This window comes from Eubalaena glacialis, chromosome X, assembly GCF_028564815.1.
Source record: "Eubalaena glacialis isolate mEubGla1 chromosome X, mEubGla1.1.hap2.+ XY, whole genome shotgun sequence".
NCBI lineage: Eukaryota > Metazoa > Chordata > Mammalia > Artiodactyla > Balaenidae > Eubalaena > Eubalaena glacialis.
This window is the reverse complement of record NC_083736.1, coordinates 126034433-126053357: the sequence shown is the minus strand read 5'-3', so window position 1 is coordinate 126053357 and position 18925 is coordinate 126034433. Positions and strand designations below refer to the sequence as shown.

The following is an 18925-nucleotide window of genomic DNA, read 5'->3' as shown; positions in this document are numbered from 1 at the left end:
GTGGGGCAGACTCGGGTGCCAATTCAGACTTTACCAGCTGGGTCAAGTTATACTTAAACTCTATGAGCCTCACTATTTTTTGTTTGTAAAAGAGGATAGCCTAACTAATTCACAGGATTATTATGAAGAGGAACTGTGATAATGTTGGCAAAATACTTCGTATACAGTAAGCGTTTGATAGGTGGTGTTTTATCATTTATATCAAGCCATACTATTCCACTCCTTGCAAATTCTGCATAGTGCCCTCCTTGTCTTTTGCATTCTTTCATTTAACGATTATTTCTTGACCACCTACTATGCGCCAGTATTCTAAGAAGCTGGGAAACATGGGTGCACCAGAACAACATTCTAATCCAATTTATTCCTCTTTATGGGAGACCTTTTTGACATTCCTAGGTCTAGGATGCTCTGTGCTACCACTTCCTGTTGTATATTATTCTAATTCCCTTGTTTCATTTATCAACTTATCGTCCTACAGAGTAAATGATACTAATGGACTCTACTATTAGACTGTCATTTTCTTGCAAGCTGGGTAGGGACTATATTTTATTAATTTGTGTACACCAAGTGTTAACAGTGCCTGATAATCATTCACTTAAATACATGGAGTAGACACGTAGAAGATATTCTGTGAATGTTGCTTGGCTGAAATAAAAATATGAGTCCATAAAATAGTTTTCTTCCATTGTTTACTGCAGGTATTCAGTATTTCAGCTCCCTTTGGCATTTAGGGCTATCCTAGAAACCTGCCTCCTAATTCTATTTTACAGGGATTAAATACAATTTGAGTACAAACAACTAAGTTTAAAATGAAGTTTAAGAGTATAATTTTTCAAAAATAAAAAGGTCGTGAAGAACCTAGTGGCAAGATGGGAATAAAGACACAGACCTACTAGAGAATGGACTTGAGGATATGGGGAGGGGGAGGGGTGAGATGTGACAGGGTGAGAGAGTGTCATGGACATATATACACTACCAAATGTAAAATAGATAGCTGGTGGGAAGCAGCCGCATAGCACAGGGAGATCAGCTGGGTGCTTTGTGACCACCTAGAGGGGTGGGATAGGGAGGGTGGGAGGGAGGGAGATGCAAGAGGGAAGAGATATGGGAACATATGTATATGTATAACTGATTCACTTTGTTATAAAGCAGAAGCTAACACACCATTGTAAAGCAATTATACTTCAATAAAGATGTTTAAAAAAAAAATCAATTTAAAAAATTTAATTGAATAAATTTGACATGTATCATTGTGCAAATTTAAGATGTTAGATACATTTATATGTTGTAATATGATTGCTAATGTGGCTATATTTATCACATTATATAATTACAGTACAATATTGTCTATATTCAAAAAAAAAAAAGTATAATTTTTCATAACTTGGGATTGACTTTAGTGTGAGAAAATTCCAGGCCACGAGAACTGCAAGGATCTGACCTGATGACCTTACATTAGTTTTATTTCTATTTTCGTGTTTTTAGATTTTATCAATATCCATTTTTTGAAGTTTTATCCTTTTAGTGGCTTTTATGACTTTAGAATTTGTTTTCTTTAACTATATATTTTCTGCCATGTGCTCACTTGAATGCATGTTTTGACAATTTTTTCTTGCTTTCCTGTGGTCTTTCTTTCTATAGGCTTCCTTCCCTGGGAACTTGCACTTGGTTTTGGTCCTTCGCCCTACCAGTTTTCTCCAACGAACTTTCACAGACATTGGATTTCGATTTAGTCAGGAAGATTTCATACTCAAATTACCAGTAAGAGTATTTAAATGTTTTGTCCCTTTCTCATGAAGACTTTGCACCCTGCTATTGATGTTTTACATGTGGTCACAGAGCATGTAAAAGAAAAAAATAGAATTTGTCTTCCGAAAATGTAAAATCAAAATGCCTAAAAGTCTTCTGCTCCTACTGTTAAAATAGAGGAAAAGATTAATCAACTTGTAACAAAGCAGTTCCTTTTGAAAAAGATGTATGTCACATATGTTGTATATGTGTATATATGTATGTGTGCATGTGTATAAAATCAGGACATTTTATTTTTAGAGAAAAAAAAATGAGTGTGTGTTTTATGTATTTGAACTCCCATGAACTTACATCCTGAGCTAGTTCAGAGTAACATTTTTTTTTTTTTCAAAAGATATTTTTATACGTTTTTAGAGTTAGGAATAGAGTGCTCATAAATTTTGGTACTTTTGCAAAGATCAGTCCCTCCTGATAAATTATAATTTACTGCAGAAAGCCCTTTTACTCTGTTATGGGCTTAACATTCTTTCAGAAGGTTGACCATTGACAGTGCAAAATTTTAGATCAGGGAGAATCAGGTGTTTGGGTTTCTATGGAGATTACTTTCGCTTTACAGAGAAACGTTTTGTAAATGACAACTGTTATTCCCTGAGGAAAGGTAGTGTATCCACGTGGGAGGGGATGTACAGGAGAGAATTGTTAGAACCATTTATAGAAGATAGCATTCTGCTAAATGAATGCTAAAGTTCATTGTACGGCTGTGTGGAGGGATGCCACGGAGGGCAGTTAACGGTATCTTTCTTGCTTATTTATATAGGTTGTTATGCTGAGCTCAGTTAGTGATTTGCTGACATACATTGATGACGAGCAGTTAACCCCTGAGTTAGGCGGCACCTTGCAGTACTGCCACAGTGAATGGATCATCTTCAGAAATGTATGTTTCTTTTGCCCTTACCGTAGAGCCTATAGTTTGTGTTAGCTTTGAAATCTAGTTCTAGAGTTGTTTTTTTTCCTCCTTGGGAAAAACAGGTTTCTGGGGCTCCTATTTTTCAAAAACATGTATAATTCAACATCTTGATTTTCTTCCCTAGGAAATATCTAGAAATGATGCAGAGTCACTGAGGATGGCATTTGAATGAGAGGCCTATAGGGAGTAAGGAGATCCTACTCTACCCACCCCCTCCTGTGGCCATGTAGTAACTTGAAGAAACCAAGGGTTTGGGTTCAAATCCTAGCACTGCTGATTTTTAGGGATATAACTTTGTGCAAGTTGTAAAAGCTCTCTCAGCCTCAGTTTTTCCAAGTATAAAATGGGAAGAATAAGACTTTACCTCATAGGAATATCAGGAAGATTAAATGAGATTACAGATGTAAAATGTTTGGCATTGTGCCTGGCCTATGGTCCACCCTCAAAAAATGCAAGTAATCTTATTAATCTCATCAGCCTAGTGATTCTCCTGGGGCAGTTAGATTTGTAGCAAAGATGCCTTCTGTTCTAGAAATGTACGAATAGGCAAGGGCCCTGTGCCTCACAGGTGTGAATCTGTCCTATAAGAATCTTTACTCCAAATCCCAGAGATATGGGAACCCTTCTGAAGGAAATAAGGATATTTAATTCAATCAGGATTCTATTTTCCTCATCCTTATTTTCATTCAGCAGTCCTGTTCACTCGTATGAAAGTGTATTGTCAAAATAAGCAGTGTCTTGCCTTTAATAACCTATAAAGCTATAAGTAAAAGAGCAGACACCTTGAGTTGCATGGTAAACAGAGGGTTTATATGGTCTCTACATGTTGTCTTTCTTTCTCTGAGTCATTGATTTTGGAAACAAAGTAAACAACCCAACCTTACTTGACATTTTAGGGCAGCAGAGCCTTTGGGGGTCACAATTTCAAATCTTCCCCAGTACCTGAAATGAACTGTTGTGACTAATATTCCTCTGTCACCTTAGTCCATTGCCTTGTTTGAAATGCTAATACTTGCTCATAAATGATAAATATAAAGTGGCTTTGATGTTCTCATTTCTCTTCAGAAGTAAAGTTATTATAAAATAATTTTGCAGTTTCAGAATTTAATAGAATAAGGAAACACTGTGTTTTGCAAGAGAATAAAACAAATTACTCTTTACATGGCATCGTTAAGAAAGAGTTTTCATCGGTGTTCGAGAAATAAGTACGGAAGTTTAGGTAAAAGACATTTGAGAAGACTTTCCACCTCACTTTAGTTTCTTAGGGGCTTAGATGGAAAGTTAGAGTTGATTGTCGAGGGCATTGCCAGCTTTCCTCAGCAGAGTTCATAGTATATATGTTTGCTGTCATACCTAAATGAAAGTTAATACAATTGCTGGTCTAGGTTTTGATATGCTGGCAGAACTTCCATACAATTAAAAGAATCACGGGCTCTTTGCAGGCTATAGAAAATTTTGCCCTCACAGTGAAAGACATGGCTCAGATGTTACAGTCCTTTGGAACTGAACTGGCTGAGACAGAACTACCAGATGATATTCCCGCAATAGAAGAAATCCTTGCGATTCGTGCTGAAAGGTACCACCTGTTAAAGGTATGTCTGATAGAGGGGACAAATCAAAATTTCCCATAGTCTTTCTTTTGATAGAGACATGTTCAGTGTCCATTTCACACAGATTGCTGGGTAGGGAGACAAAGGAGATATTTATATATTATAAAGCACACTGTTAAAAACAAAAGAATACTTTACAAGAGGAAGATGTCCTGGATATGTTGAATCGAAGTGTCCCTTGTTTAAATGGTGCATTCTCTTGAGCAGCTGTTTATTTATAAATAGAATAGTTTATCAATGCTCCGGAATAAGGGATCCACAGTCATTTTTGTTGCCATGCATTCTGTCTCTTATAGAAAGGCCCTCTCATTTGGAAAGCTAGAGGATCAAGAGGCAGACAGGTGTTCTGTTTCAACATCCAGCAGAGGTACACTGTGAAATGGAGAAGGAGAACTTGATGAGGAGTCAGGAGGCCTGGTTTCTTGTTCCAACTCTGCCATATACTAGCATTGTGACCAAGCCAAACATTGCTAAGTTGATTACAAGCTTTCTTTTCCACAGAGTACTAGTTCTTGATGTCTTCTACAATAGACCATAGCTAGCAAGTTGATCTTACTCTCCTCCCCAGTTGTCTGGAGTGTTGTGTTGTGAAGGATTCCGAGTCACGTTTCAGACAATCACCAAATACTTTTAGATTCACTTTCCCCCAAAAGTTTGAGCATGATCTGAACAAGCACCAGGCATCCCTGTAAAACTTATGTCCTTTGTACGATAACAGGCATGCTGGGGGCACTGACAAATACAAGCTCTATGTGGAGGTGACATTTTTATGTTAAGAAGAGGAGAGAAATGGAAATTTTGAATCAATCTAAAAGCAAAACTCTATTCAAGGAAAAAAAGCTCTGTCCCTCACAAGCTGAGTGACTTGGTCATTTGCTTACCCTCTCTGAGTCTCAGTTTCCTTATATGTACGATGGGGTTGATGATGATGATGATGATACATGCATACCTTGTAGGGCTGTCGTGAGGATGAAATGAAGTAAGTATCTGATGTATGTCAAACAGTGTTTGACACATAGTTGGCACTTCATAAACAGTAGCTCTTAATGTTTATGTTCTTATTTCGTGTTAGTGGTGGTATCTTGGAACCTGTTCCCAGAAAATACATGGGCACCCAAATTTTTCCTTAAAATTTCAGAGGGCCTTTGCATCTCCTGAAGGGAGTCATAGATCACTCTTAGATCCCTAAAAGATCAAGATCCTTCTAAGGTTAAGACCTTCTGAACAGAAGTACATGCTTCATGGTGAATTCATTAATCCAAACGTGAAGTAACAGAGTACTTATGGCCGGCAGTGATTGGTAACAATTAAGGATTAGTAGGAAAGATATCTAACTATATCTAAATATGCATTAAATATTATTTGTAACTGTATGCTTTCTAGTGTGGTAGTCTTTATTACACTACTACTGCTTTATTGGAGCACATTAAAAATATTAGCAAAATAGAATAGAATAAATTAGAACTTTTTTTATTGAGGTATAGTTGATTTACAATACTATATTCGTTTCAGGTGTACAGCATAGTGATTCACAATTTTTAAAGGTTATGCTCCATTTATAGTTATTATAAAATATTGGCTATATTCCCCGTGCTGTATCCTTGTAGCTCATTTTATTCATAGTAGTTTGTACCTCTTAATTCCCTACCCCTATTTTTCCCTCCCCCCCTTCCCTCTCCCCACTGGTAACCACTAGTTTGTTGTCTATATCTGTGAGGCTGTTTCTTTTTTTGCTGTATTCACTAGTTTGTTGTATTTTTTAGATTCCACATATAAGTGATATCATACAGTATTTGTCTTTCTTTGTCAGACTTACCTCACTTAGCATAATACCCTCCAAGTCCATCCATGTTGTTGCAAATGGCAAATTTCATTCTTTTTAATGGCTGAGTAATATTCCATTGTATATATATACCACGTCTTCTTTATCCATTTACCTGTTGATGGACACTTAGGTTGTTTCCACATTAAATTAGAACTTTTTTTTTATTAATTAATTTATTTATTTATGGCTGTGTTGGGTCTTCGTTGCTGCGCGCGGGCCTTCTCTAGCTGCAGGGAGCGGGGGCTACTCCTCGTTGTGGTGCACGGGCTTCTCATTGCAGTGGCTTGTCTTTGTTGCGGTGCACGGGCTCTAGGCACGCAGGCTTCAGTAGTTGTGGCACACGGGTTCAGGAGCTGTGGCTTGAGAGTGCAGGTTCAGTAGTTGTGGCGCATGGGCTTTGTTGCTCCGCGGCATGTGGGATCTTCTGGGACCAGGGCTCAAACCCATGTGCCCTGCATTGGCAGGCGGATTCTTAACCACTGTGCCACCAGGGAAGTCCCTAAATTAGAACTCTCTACCTGTGACAGAAGGAGGCTACAAATCAAGCATGGTGTACTTCTGTCTGTAAGGATCTTATAAAATTAGTGATTGCAAATCCATCTCAATAGGCAGGGCTTCTTGGAGATCCTCACAGCTTTTGGATTCTGTGGTAATGAGGTATTCCTTGATTTTTCACTTATGAAAGCAAAGGCCATTCTAGAACTGCTGTTTCTATTCTGCATGCTGTTGCTGTATGCTTCCTTTTCCCCAGGTCATTCAGAATAGGTTCCCAGCAGGCTGATTCATCCTATTTTGCCTTTGTACAGAAGGATATTACAGCTGTAACCAAAGAAGGAAAAATCCTGCTAACAAATCTGGAAGTGCCTGATGCCGAGGATGCTGTGAGTTCAAGACTTGAAAATCATCAGCAAATTTGTGGTGACTGGCAAACTATTAATAAGTGAGTAGTACTCTTCTGGGTTTAGAGTTACTTATTTTATACCTCTGAAAGGGAATTATACATTTTTGCTGCTACCTGTTAAGTGTGAAAGTATTCCTGGACCTCTGGGAATCTGAGAATTCCTTCCTGAGTTGTCTCACAGAGATTAGTTTGCTCATAGAGGAGGTTCTGTGGACACTGATAGTCTCTACCTGGACCAAATGTCATGGGCTGTGACTTTGCCTACAATTGACCAGGTTTATCTGCATACCTGCAACACAAATCGTTGTTTTAATTATGACTTTGCTTTGTTAAGATTGCTGACTCAAGTACATGATATGGAAATAGCTTTTGATGGATTTTGGGAAAAACACCAGCTAAAAATGGAGCAATATCTGCAACTCTGGAAGTTTGAGCAGGATTTTCAAGAGGTCAGTTAAAACTTTCCTTGATACAGTGTTTTGCATTATGCTGGAGGTTCTTATTCCTTGATCATCAGAAACAGTCTCGCGAGGTGCCCATTTATACCCCCAGAGAGGTGAAAAGAGGCCAGTGTGAGTGAACCTTGACTTAGAATGAAGAAAACAGCTACGAAAATGACAAGACTTCTACTTCTCTGGCTTAAACTCATTTCTTATGAGAAAGCACTTAAGTGCTAACATAGATGACAGGGATAAAGTTGCTATCTACACTGATGTTTGATATTCAAATTGATTTTAGATACAAAATGCTTTCGGACTATGGGACAACTTTTCAAGGAAATAGTACCGACTTCCTTCATGATTTTTTAAATACCATATATCTATGCTGACCATATTTAATATAATCTAACGAAACATTTTTTTCTGATCCAGCAATTTATTTTCTATGAAAAGCCTGATGTATGAAATTAAATCATGTTTAATTATACATTATTTAAAAGGTTATAAGTATATTCTAGTTCCATCCTTCTGAAAAATCCATCCCATATGGATTTATTTTCTTCTTTTCTTTAATAGTCAGCATCCAAGCTTCTCCCAGTCTCTGTCATAGTATTTTCCCAGGGATCCAAGGAAAACTCACGTCTCCCTCTTGCACGTGGTCAGCTTGTTTCTACCCATGAGTGGCTGACTCGTCTGGCAGAATCAGTTGGGGGAGGGGCACTGCGTTCTGGACCCAGGGCTCAGTTACTACCAGCCTTTTCCCTCCAGTGATTCAGATTTTGAAGTGCCGTGCTCTCCATGAAACCTTTCTTAAAGACAGAATAGGTCAAATTGCTCCTGGGCCTTCCAGATTATTTGTGTCGGTCCCTCCTCCCCAACCAAACACATGCAAAAACAGCACTTTTCCTGAATAGACCCATTGCGCCTCTACTTATATGTTAATTTGCCTCCAGGTTAAATTCTTGTCCCGTGGTTATAGTCTGTTTCATGAAGTCATTGTTGCCTCTGATCAGTATTGCTGTTGTTTGTCTTGGATTGTAATCTCACTGACACGATCTGTCTCTCATAGTGACATGCAGATGGGTTCTGGATATTTAGGAATTAACTAAATAAAGACTTATTTGGCAATTCAAACTTACAAGAAAAAATTGAATATTCTCAAACTTGAGATACTCCTGAACATACAGAATAGGAATATTTTCTTGCATAATCACAGTACAGCGATCAAATTTTGTACATTTACGAATAATGCAATAGTTTTCTAATTATCTGCCATCAGTATTCGGATTTTGTCAATTGACTCAATCATGCCATTTATATCATTTTCCCCCCTCAGCACAGGATCCAGTCTAGAGGGTCGGGTATTGCATTAAGTTGTCATGTGTCTTTAGTCTCCTTTAATCTGTAACATTTCCATAGCCTTTCTTTGTCTTTTATGACACTGACATTTTGGAAAAATACAGTCATTTTTTAAATAAAATATTCACCATTTTGAGTTTGTCTGACATTGTCTCATGATTAGATTAATCTCCACATGACCAGCAAGAATACTGCATAAGTGATGTTTCCTTTGGGGGGTATCACATCTGCAGGTAGATGAGGTCCATCTGCCCCTCATTGTTGGTAGGGGTTTTGATCACCCCGTCAGAGTGTTGTTGAATTTCTCCAGAGTATAGTTACTTTTTTCCCTCTTGCAACTAGTAGACAATATGTGGGGAGAAAATTTAAAGCCATGCAAGTATCTTGCTCCTCATCAAAAATTCCCCATCCAGTTTAGCATCAATTGATGATTCTTGCTTCAAAGTATGATGGTTGTGAAATGCTGATTTTCATATCTCAGTGTAGGTATGTCATGGAGTTGTAACTGTTTCAGACCCATCAATAGGAACAAGAGTACAAATCATTTTGAAGAAGCTAGGAAAATGTCTATCAAGAATGCTGTTTGGGGGAGTTCCCTGGCGGTCCGGCGGTTAGGACTCTGCGCTCTCACAGCTGAGGGCCTGGGTTCAATCCCTGGTTAGGGAACTAAGATCCCACAAGCTGTGCGGTGCGACCAAATAAATAAATAAATAAATAAAGGGGGGTTTTCAAAAAAAAAAGAATGCTGTTTGGTGTTTATCTATTTATTGGGCTCATGGCTTCCTAGTTTTTAATTCATTACTGTTCTTAACTGTTTTGGTGTTTCCACCTGACTGTTGTGTCCTTGTGACATGTCCAAACATTTTGATCACTTCTTTACTTCCTGGCATAAAGAGATGTTCCAAACTAATCTTATTCCTACTCTGCCTCGGCCCTGGAACCAGCCAATTTCCTGCAAAGCCCCGGTTTCTTTTTCTGGGAAATGATATTAAAGACCAAGATCTGGGTGCTAGGTGTGCTCATTGCTACTGAAGGGTCTTTGTTTCTAGAACCATTCACCATAGAGCTAGGGAATATATATGCATGTATATACACGTATATATACTGCCATACCTGTCCATATACACATGCCCTTACATGTACATAGTGATCTTTTATAAATCATCAGTACACACTGATGTCTAGCAGGTTAAATTTTAACAGATTAAATTGATTTCTGTGAATAAAATAACTGAAGACATTTTCCATATGTGCGATTTTTCCATATTGATGTTCTTAATTGCTAGCATTTACTACAAAACTTGATTATTAAGGGAAAATGCTTAATAATCTATATGCTTTTAAGACTCTTTCTCCCCCTTATTTTTAGCTCGTGAGTGAAGCTGAACTTCTTTTAAACCAACAAGCAGAGTTGGCAGATGTAACAGGGAATATAGCTCAAGTAAAACAAAAAATTAAAAAGTTGGAAAACTTAGATGAAAATTCTCAGGTAAGATTACATTTTAGATGTTCTCTATATTTATGGAGTATAATAGTCACATTTTGATGTTTTTTAGTAATATAAACCCTTATTATGATTAATCTCTCATAGCAACAATCTGTATAATTGGTTCTGTAATATTGGTCTATATTCTGTTTTGTTCAATGTGGGCCTGAGTTGACTCTGCAGTTATGTTATGTAGTTGTAACTGTTTCAGGCCCACCAATAGGAACAAGAGCATAAATCATTTTGAAGAAGCTAGAAAAATGTCTATCAAGAATGCTATTTGGTATTTGAAAATGATGGAAACATAACAACATAATTCCTTAAATAACCATCATTTGATATATGCAATTGAACCAAACATAGATTCATACAGATAGATCTACTTAGCCTTACCAGTTGTGTGACCTTGGGTAAGTCGATTTAAGTTTTCTAAGCCTCAGTGTCCTCATCTATACATTGGGGATGTGATGACCTACTTCTCAGAGTGATTGTGAGGATTTATTTAGATGCTGTAGATAAAACACTTAGCACAGGGCTTCCCTGGTGGCACAGTGGTTGAGAATCCGCCTGCCAATGCAGGGGACACGGGTTCGATCCCTGGTCCGGGAAGATCCCACATGCCGCGGAGCAACTAAGACCGTGCGCCACAACTACTGAGCCTGTGCTCTAGAGCCCGCGAGCCACAACTACTGAGCCCACGCACTGCAACTACTGAAGCCCGCGCGCCTAGAGCCCGTGCTCCACAACGAGAGAAGCCACCACAATGAGAAGCCCGCGCACCACAACGAAGAGTAGCCCCCGCTCACCGGAGCTAGAGAAAGCCCTGCGCGCAGCAACAAAGACCCAACACAGCCAAAACTAAATAAATAAAATAAATAAATTTATTAAAACAAAAAACACTTAGCACAGTACCTGGGATATATGGATATATAGTAAGTACCCACAAGAGCCAGCTATCATTGTTCTGCTGGTCTTAAAGCTTGGACTCATGGCTTTTAATACTCAGCACATTCTAGCTTTGCTCTCCTGTCTCGTATGTGAGAGCAAGGCCATTGTTTTTAAGGTGTGTTCTCAGCAGACAAATAGATTTATGGGTGTACCACAAGCATCTAAAAACCAAAATTGAGAGGCAGCAGTTGTGGTGCCCAGTTCTGAAATTGTGGTTGTAGATCTTTGTGATCCTGGGGCAACTTACAAATCTCTATGGTATAGGAGAAAGAGAAGGCAAACTGGCTTGCAAACTAGGGAGCTTTGAATTTTTTGTTTGGTTTTGTTTTGTTTGTTTTCATTTTGTTTTGTTTTGTTTTGAATAATTTTTAGTTTTAATTGTGGTAAAAGGCACACAACATGAAATTTACCATCTTCACCATTTTGAAGTATACAGTTCATTGAGTGTATTCACGTTGTTGTATAACAGATCTCCAGAACTTTTTCATCTTGCACTATACCGGGTGGGGTTGGGGGGCGGTCAGTAGTTGATAGAGTAGAGACTAGGCTGCTGAGATCCCTTTTGACAGGGAAACCCTGTGACGGTCACTTCATGTGTGTAAAGTACTCAGGTAGATGCTGACTAGACCTAATGGGATTTCCAAGACTGAAGTGATATGAAATCCCTTAGCTTTCACTTGGCTTTTGTGTACCTCATTTGATATATGCGGTTCTGTTCTAAATCTGTACATACCAGGAGCAACAAATCTAATCCACATTCTGGGCAGGCTGGTTAATTTTCTGTTTCTGTGACCAGAAGTGTATGAGCTTCTGATGACATCACTGCCATAGCTTTTTTTGCAGCCAGCAGAAGTATGACAACAAACTGTATATTTGGCAATATCTGTCTCTGGTTCAACCAATTATGCTTGTTTAATTACGTTCTTTTCTCCCCCTCTATTCAGACAGAGATCATGCAGTTTTTGTTTCCCTTCTTTCTTAAAATCAGGACCTGTTAGCAAAGGCCCAGTTCGTGATACTGCATGGACACAGGCTCGCAGCAAGTCACCATTACGCCCTGGATTTGATCTGCCAGAGGTGCAATGAGCTACGTTACCTTTCTGATATTTTGGTGAATGAGATCAAAACCAAACGGATACAGCTCAGCAGGACCTTTAAAATGCATAAAATCCTACAGCAGGTAGTGTCATGGGACATGGTGCATTTCTGAAAGAGAAGATACTTTTTTTTTTCCTGGGTCCTTCTCAGAGGCTATGGGGCTAAGGTCTGGTATAGCTTTGGAATTAAATTTATAAGAAGTCTGAAGGACTGAGTTTGATTATCCTTGTTTAATCCGTCTACTTTGCAATATTCAGAGCAGGTCCAGTATTGTACGAATTTTGGCCTCTGTTCTGAATATTGACATGGTGGTGGCAGTGGCTTCCTCTGTATTTTCGGTCCATCTCTGTAGCCTCTGCCCTGGCGATAGTTTGCAATCAGAACACTTAAAAAAGCCGTGGGGGCATTTTGCTAAAGCCTGACACTCATTCCACATTTCATAGTTACAGCAATAACAAACAGTGATTGGAAACTATTCCTCCATGGCTTGTGGATCTGACCCCTTTGATGATTAGGCGGTGAAGAGAAGTTGTGATCGTGGCAGTGGAATGTAAAATAGGGGTATCACTTATAGGCATCGGATCTGAATGTGAGCATTCTAATCTGTACACCTCCTTCTCTGGCAAGGAAACTTTTATCCTTGTCCTTGGCAATTATTATGCATTTATATTACACTTGATATTTTGCGAGGAGTTTCATATTTCAATTATTGATTTTGGGAAAATAGCGTGCAGCTGAAGTGCTGGTGTTGAGAGAATGGTCAGACACCTGCTGCAGAATGAATTCCTCATTATGAAATGAGTGCAGCACTTCCCAAACTTGGCTGTGTGTCAGAAATACCTGTGGAGACAGAGACTTGTGGTTGCCAAGGCGGGGGCGGGGGGGGTGAGGGAGGGATGGAGTGGAAGTTTCAGATTAGCAGATGCAAACTATTACATATAGGATGGATAAACAACAAGGCCCTACTGTATAGCACACGGAACTATATTCAATATCCCGTAATAAACCATAATGGAAAAGAATATGAAAAAGAATGTATGTATATGTATAACTGAATCACTTTGCTGTACAGCAGAAATTAACACAACATTGTAAATCAACTATACTTCAATTAAAAAAAAAGAAGGGACTTCCCTGGTGGCGCAGTGGTTAAGAATCCACCTGCCAATGCAGGGGACACGGGTTCGAGCCCGCAGGGGACACGGGTTCGAGCCCTGGTCCGGGAAGATCCCACATGCAGCGGAGCAACTAAGCCCATGCGCCACAACTACTGAGCCCGCATGCCACAGCTACTGAAGCCCACACGCCTAGAGGCCGTGCTGTGCAACAAGAGAAGTCACTGCAATGAGAAGCCCACGCACCGTAACGAAAAAGAGCAGCCCCCGCTCGCCGCAACCAGAGAAAGCCCGCGCACAGCAATGAAGACAACACAGCCAAAAATAAACAAATAAATAAATTAATTAAAAAAAAAGAAGTACCTGTGGAATGCTGTAAAAATATAAATGCCTGGCTTACAGCCCAGAGCTACTGAATCAGAATTTCTGGGGGTAGAAACCAGATATCTTTTTTTTTAACAGCTCTGAAAACAACTCTGATTCACAGAAGCCAGAGCTGATAAACACTCTCCTAAGGGACAAACATATTTCTTCTTTATTCATTCATGGTTTGTGCATGTGTGTGATTTGCTCACCAGGCTCGCCAGTGCTGTGATGAAGGAGAGTGCCTTCTGGCTAATCAAGAAATAAATAAGTTTCAGTCTAAAAAAGATGCTCAGAAAGCCCTCCAAGACATCGAAAATTTTCTTGAAATGGCTCTACCCTTTATAAATTATGATCCTGAAACCCTGCAGTATGAATTTGATGTGATTTTATCCCCTGAACTCAAGGTAAGAGGCTTTTGGGGGCAAGTAAACAAACTTTAAAAAACTATAATTGCATTAGTGTTGATAAGAGTTTTACTGCTTCACAGGTAACTTTATATCACATTGCAATTACACAGTTCTCTTAAGGATTAGGGGTTATATCAGAGCCACTGTTAGGCGTCAAAGAATCCAAAGGCTTATGTTTGCCTTATAATGAAGAGTAATTTCCTTTCTGAGCTCTGACTGCAGTATTTTTAATTTTTTTTTTTTTTAAAGAAAGGTATATTTTTATTTCATTCTTTTTTTTTTAAAAAATTATTTATTTTTAGCTGCGTTGGGTCTTCGCCTCTGCGCGAGGGCTCTCTCCAGTTGCGGCGAGCGGGGGCCACTCTTCATCGCGGTGCGCAGGCCTCTCACTATCGCGGCCTTCTCTCGTTGAGGAGCACAGGCTCCAGACGCGCAGGCTCAGCAGCTGTGGCTCACGGGCCCAGTTGCTCCGTGGCATGTGGGATCCTCCCAGACCAGGGCTCGAACCCGTGTCCCCTGCATTGGCAGGCAGACTCTCAACCGCTGCGCCACCAGGGAAGCCCAGTATTTTTAATTTTTTAATTTATTGTTTTTTTTTTTTTTTTTTGGCCACACCGCGCAGCACGCAGGATCTTAGTTCCCCGACCAGGGATCGAACCCGTGCCCCCTGCAGTGCAAGCGCAGAGTCTTAACCACTGGACCGCCAGGGAAGTCCCATGACTGCCTTATTTTTAAACTCTTTTCACATACTAGGAGCTCTCACATACATTTTCTTGTGCATCCTTGGACTAAGGCCCAAAACTGTCCTAGAATATTGGACCCATATCAAGAACACTCTACCCAAAACATCTTTCCTTTGTGCTGCAGTGACCACCAGCAGTTGCTCTGGGGACACAGATCTGGCTTTCCTACTCAGTTTGAGGATGAAGAGATGAGGGAAGGATCTGGGTCTTCTTGGGGAACGGGGATTAGCAGAGGCTGGTGTTGGCAGGGGAGAGAGCTATGGGTTAGTTCAGCACCACCCTGTTGCAGCTGCCATGAAGCCCTGTCTCCACATTGTGGATAAGAGCATTTGTGATGCTATTTGCTGCTAAAATGTCTCATTGACTCTTAAGTTTGGAGCAGTATCTAAATCCATTCTTAGCTGCAGATCTGAGGGGAATGCCCCAGAAGATCAGAAACATGGCGATAACCAAGTGATTCTCTAGCTGCCTCAAATCATCAGTGGCTCTGAGGAGCCTTTTACAACATGGTGAACTATAGAATGTCCTGCAGGCTAAAATATAACAAACTACCGTGATAACGCTTAACTTGGTGGCTTTCTCGTACTAAACACGCCTTCTTTTCAGGCCTTGATCCCCTTTCAGCCAATGAAGGGTAAATCACTTTATGCAGTGACCTATTTCATGACTGCTTGATAAATTTCTTCTTCAAGTTGTTTTGGCTGAGACCTTCTGGTTTTATAACCATGTGAAATAATGCATTAATCTGTTTCCCATTACTTTCCTAAATTTCTTCTAGTTATATATTAAACTCTATATTAATTTTTTATCTGAGTCTGAGAAATGTAATAGGATTTGTAATGACCCCCATTTCAGAAGCTATTTCACAGAATTCTTATGCAACCTGCAGGCTCAAATGCAGACCATACAACTCAAGCTTGAAAACATCCGAAGTATATTTGAGAACCAACAAGCCGGTTTCAGAAACCTGACTGATAAGCATGTGAGGCCAATTCCATTCGTAGTACCTGCTTCTGACAGTTTGATCAGATCTAGAGAACCATTTTTTTCACCTAAACAAGGTAGAGTATCTTACATTCCCCTTTTCTATCTCTTCTTTCCCTGCTATTGTTTACTTTGTTACTCTTGATGTAAATACTGAACTCATTCTTCAGTCCCAAGAAACTGAAATTTTATTTTTAGCGTCCTTGGTCATGTACAAATTATATTGCACAAGGCAGGAGTTGTGATAGAGATTATCGTACAATAATTAAACATAGTAGTAGTATAGTATAGTACAGGATGATGAACATCTGGACTGAATTGCCCAGTCTTGCAATGAATATGAACATTATACTAGCATCAAACTCACCCTTTTCTTCAGCAGGTGGAGGAAAGCATATGAAACTGGTATATACACGCATGCATTTACCACTTCTTGGGATAAACTATTACTTGGTTCTTATAAGCTTCTAGTAAGTGAATGATAAGATAGATAGATAGGTAATTGAATGAATTGCCTTTTCTAAATAGGCTCAGGTAAATTGAATAGTTTCACTGGTAATTAACTGTTACAAAGCTCATTTACTCGTTTTAATCTTTGTAGACTCGTGTTAAACATGTAATATCCATTTCTGTTTTCTACGTTCTGTGGGATAAAAGAATTATCCTCACTGTGGTGTTGAGCTACTTTGGAAATAAGATGACTATTGCCCCAAGGTTTTTCTTGAGCTGCCTCTGGGGCCTCTTAGGGGAAAGAAATTTGGCCTTTGGGGCCCTAAGTTAGTTGAGTGGGTGAACATGGGACTAAATTCGGTCTCTTTGATCTGAGAGAATCAGAGACTTCATTAATGATGGGAACTGCTTTGAAAATCAGAGAAAGCCTGAGCCAGGCATAATGAATATAAAAATCCAGCTCAGCCCCAGCATGGATCAGATTAAAACGAGGTGATGAAAGCAGATAGCTAGGCTAAGATGATAAAAGTTATATAGTTAACAGTTATTTAATATAAAAACATACTCACAAGTAAAACCATGAACAATGCCATAAATAAATTATACTAAGAAGATACTGGGGAAAAGAATAAAAAGAACAAACAACCAATAGGGGATAAAAACCAACAGCTATGAGAATAAAAATAGAATAGGTTGATATTCCTAAGCAGAAGACAGAGCTCAGATTTCTGGCTCCATTCATGGGTTATGTGACCTTGGGCAGTTCACTTAACCTCCTTTGTTGGTTTTGCCTTGGTTTCCTTGTCTGTCAAATAGGAACAGTAATACCTACTGATTTCAAAGTGTTGTTGTGAAGACAAAGTGGAAAAAAATTGTAGAATATAAAAAAATACTCAATAAACTAGACTATTCTTTCCCTCATGACTAAGGCCTCTTGCTTTATGGTCTTCTAAAAGCTCAACTGCTCTGAAGGCGTTCTGAAAGCGGCATGCCTCGGGTTGAGGAACAGGGCTCTGAAAAGACTGCCCAAGGCCCACTCAAGGCCTTAGTCACTAAAAGTACATTTTGTTTTGTGTTGTTTCATTTTTTTTCTTTCTGATATTCTTATTTAATGGCGTTACACTTTCTTTCTGCAGTGGGAGTTGGATACTCTTTCTTTCAAGCATGTAAACTTTTTTCAAAAGGTACCCATCTTTATTACTTTTCATCAGTACATTTTCTGAGTTTGTGTACGTGTGAAAAACCAGTTTGGCATCTAAAACCAGCAGCAATTCATTCTTGCATTCTGCCTAGGATTAACTTTCTCCTTTTTTTCATAATAAGCATCCATTATTCTCTCAATACTAAACTTACCTTGGAAAATAACTATATAAAAAGTAGATTATTCCCTTTCATCAAATGACCACTCATAAGACGAAAACAGGAAAAACAATTGGCCATGTTAAAATAAATCAAGCTTGCTTTCATTGTAGAGACTCTCTGTCACCCAGAATAAAACTATTTGTTGGGAGTAGCTTGAATTTGCCTCGGTTTAGAACTGCCTAATGTATTTATAAGGAAGAAGGCAGCTTACTGAATAAATGACATGAATGGATAAATGATCTTATCTGTTATCCATCATGGTTTCTAAATTAAATCAGAGCATTATTTATGCTACAAACACTGTTCATTTTACCTAATTGGTCTGTGAGTAGTGGGGATTCTAACAATCAGTTACAAATAATTCTTCAAGACTTTTAATTGCTAAGCCAAATATATAAGATTTGGTAAAAAAAAAGATTTGGTCAAATCAAGGCATAGGTGTTAATTTTTTATAAAATAAGTCAAACTGTTTTTTTGTTGTTTTTGTTTGTTTATTTTCATTAATTTGCATCAAATAGAATCTTGTATCTAACACAGTGCCTGGCACCTAGCAAGATGTAGTAACTATTTGCTGAATTAACATTTCATACAGAGGGAAGTTATGGGAGAACATTGTGTGCGAGGGGTCAAATGTGGTTTGAGCTCCCAGATGTGTAGCTCTAGTCTAGATCTTTCTCCTAAACTTCAGAGTCTGCGTTTCCAATTTGCCTCCTTGAACTTCCTATCGGCAGCTCAGTCTCAGCGTACCCCAAAACTGATGCCATTTCTCCTGCTCCCCTTTCTCACTCATTCCCGACCTCTAATCAGTCCAAAAAATCCACTTGTTTCCATCTGCCCTGCTAGCCCTCACTGCCACTTCCGGAATCCAGCCTAACAACCATCTGTTGCCTTGGCAACTACAGCAGTCTCCCTGTTTCCCACTTTCTTTTCTTAAATGCCCCTAGTTGTCTTGCCTTTTGGACTTTACACCTACTGTTCTCTCCTACTCCGCCATCAGATTTCCTATCTCTAGGCCTCTTCCTTCAGGTAAGCTTTTCCTTCCTGCCTCTCCCTCCCCTGCACCCCAGTTCGGTCAGGTGTTCATGCTATGGCATAACAAGCCCCTCTTCATTTCT

At 39.2% G+C, this 18925-nt stretch overlaps 1 protein-coding gene across 5 annotated transcripts in view; it reads left to right on the top strand.

Moving 5' to 3' along the window:
* The window catches only part of MCF2 (MCF.2 cell line derived transforming sequence), a 64162-nt gene that overhangs the window by 16903 nt on the left and 28334 nt on the right, over positions 1-18925 (top strand). For 2 of the 5 annotated variants that reach the window (XM_061179503.1, XM_061179505.1), the window contains 10 exons: positions 1642-1761; positions 2567-2683; positions 4159-4308; positions 6958-7091; positions 7387-7501; positions 10221-10340; positions 12274-12465; positions 14077-14268; positions 15904-16075; positions 17585-17632. In XM_061179503.1, the coding sequence (XP_061035486.1) occupies positions 1642-1761; positions 2567-2683; positions 4159-4308; positions 6958-7091; positions 7387-7501; positions 10221-10340; positions 12274-12465; positions 14077-14268; positions 15904-16075; positions 17585-17632 (1360 nt within the window). The remainder of the gene's footprint in view (positions 1-1641; positions 1762-2566; positions 2684-4158; positions 4309-6957; positions 7092-7386; positions 7502-10220; positions 10341-12273; positions 12466-14076; positions 14269-15903; positions 16076-17584; positions 17633-18925) is intronic. The other 3 variants (XM_061179506.1, XM_061179504.1, XM_061179507.1) reach the window with 2 other exon arrangements.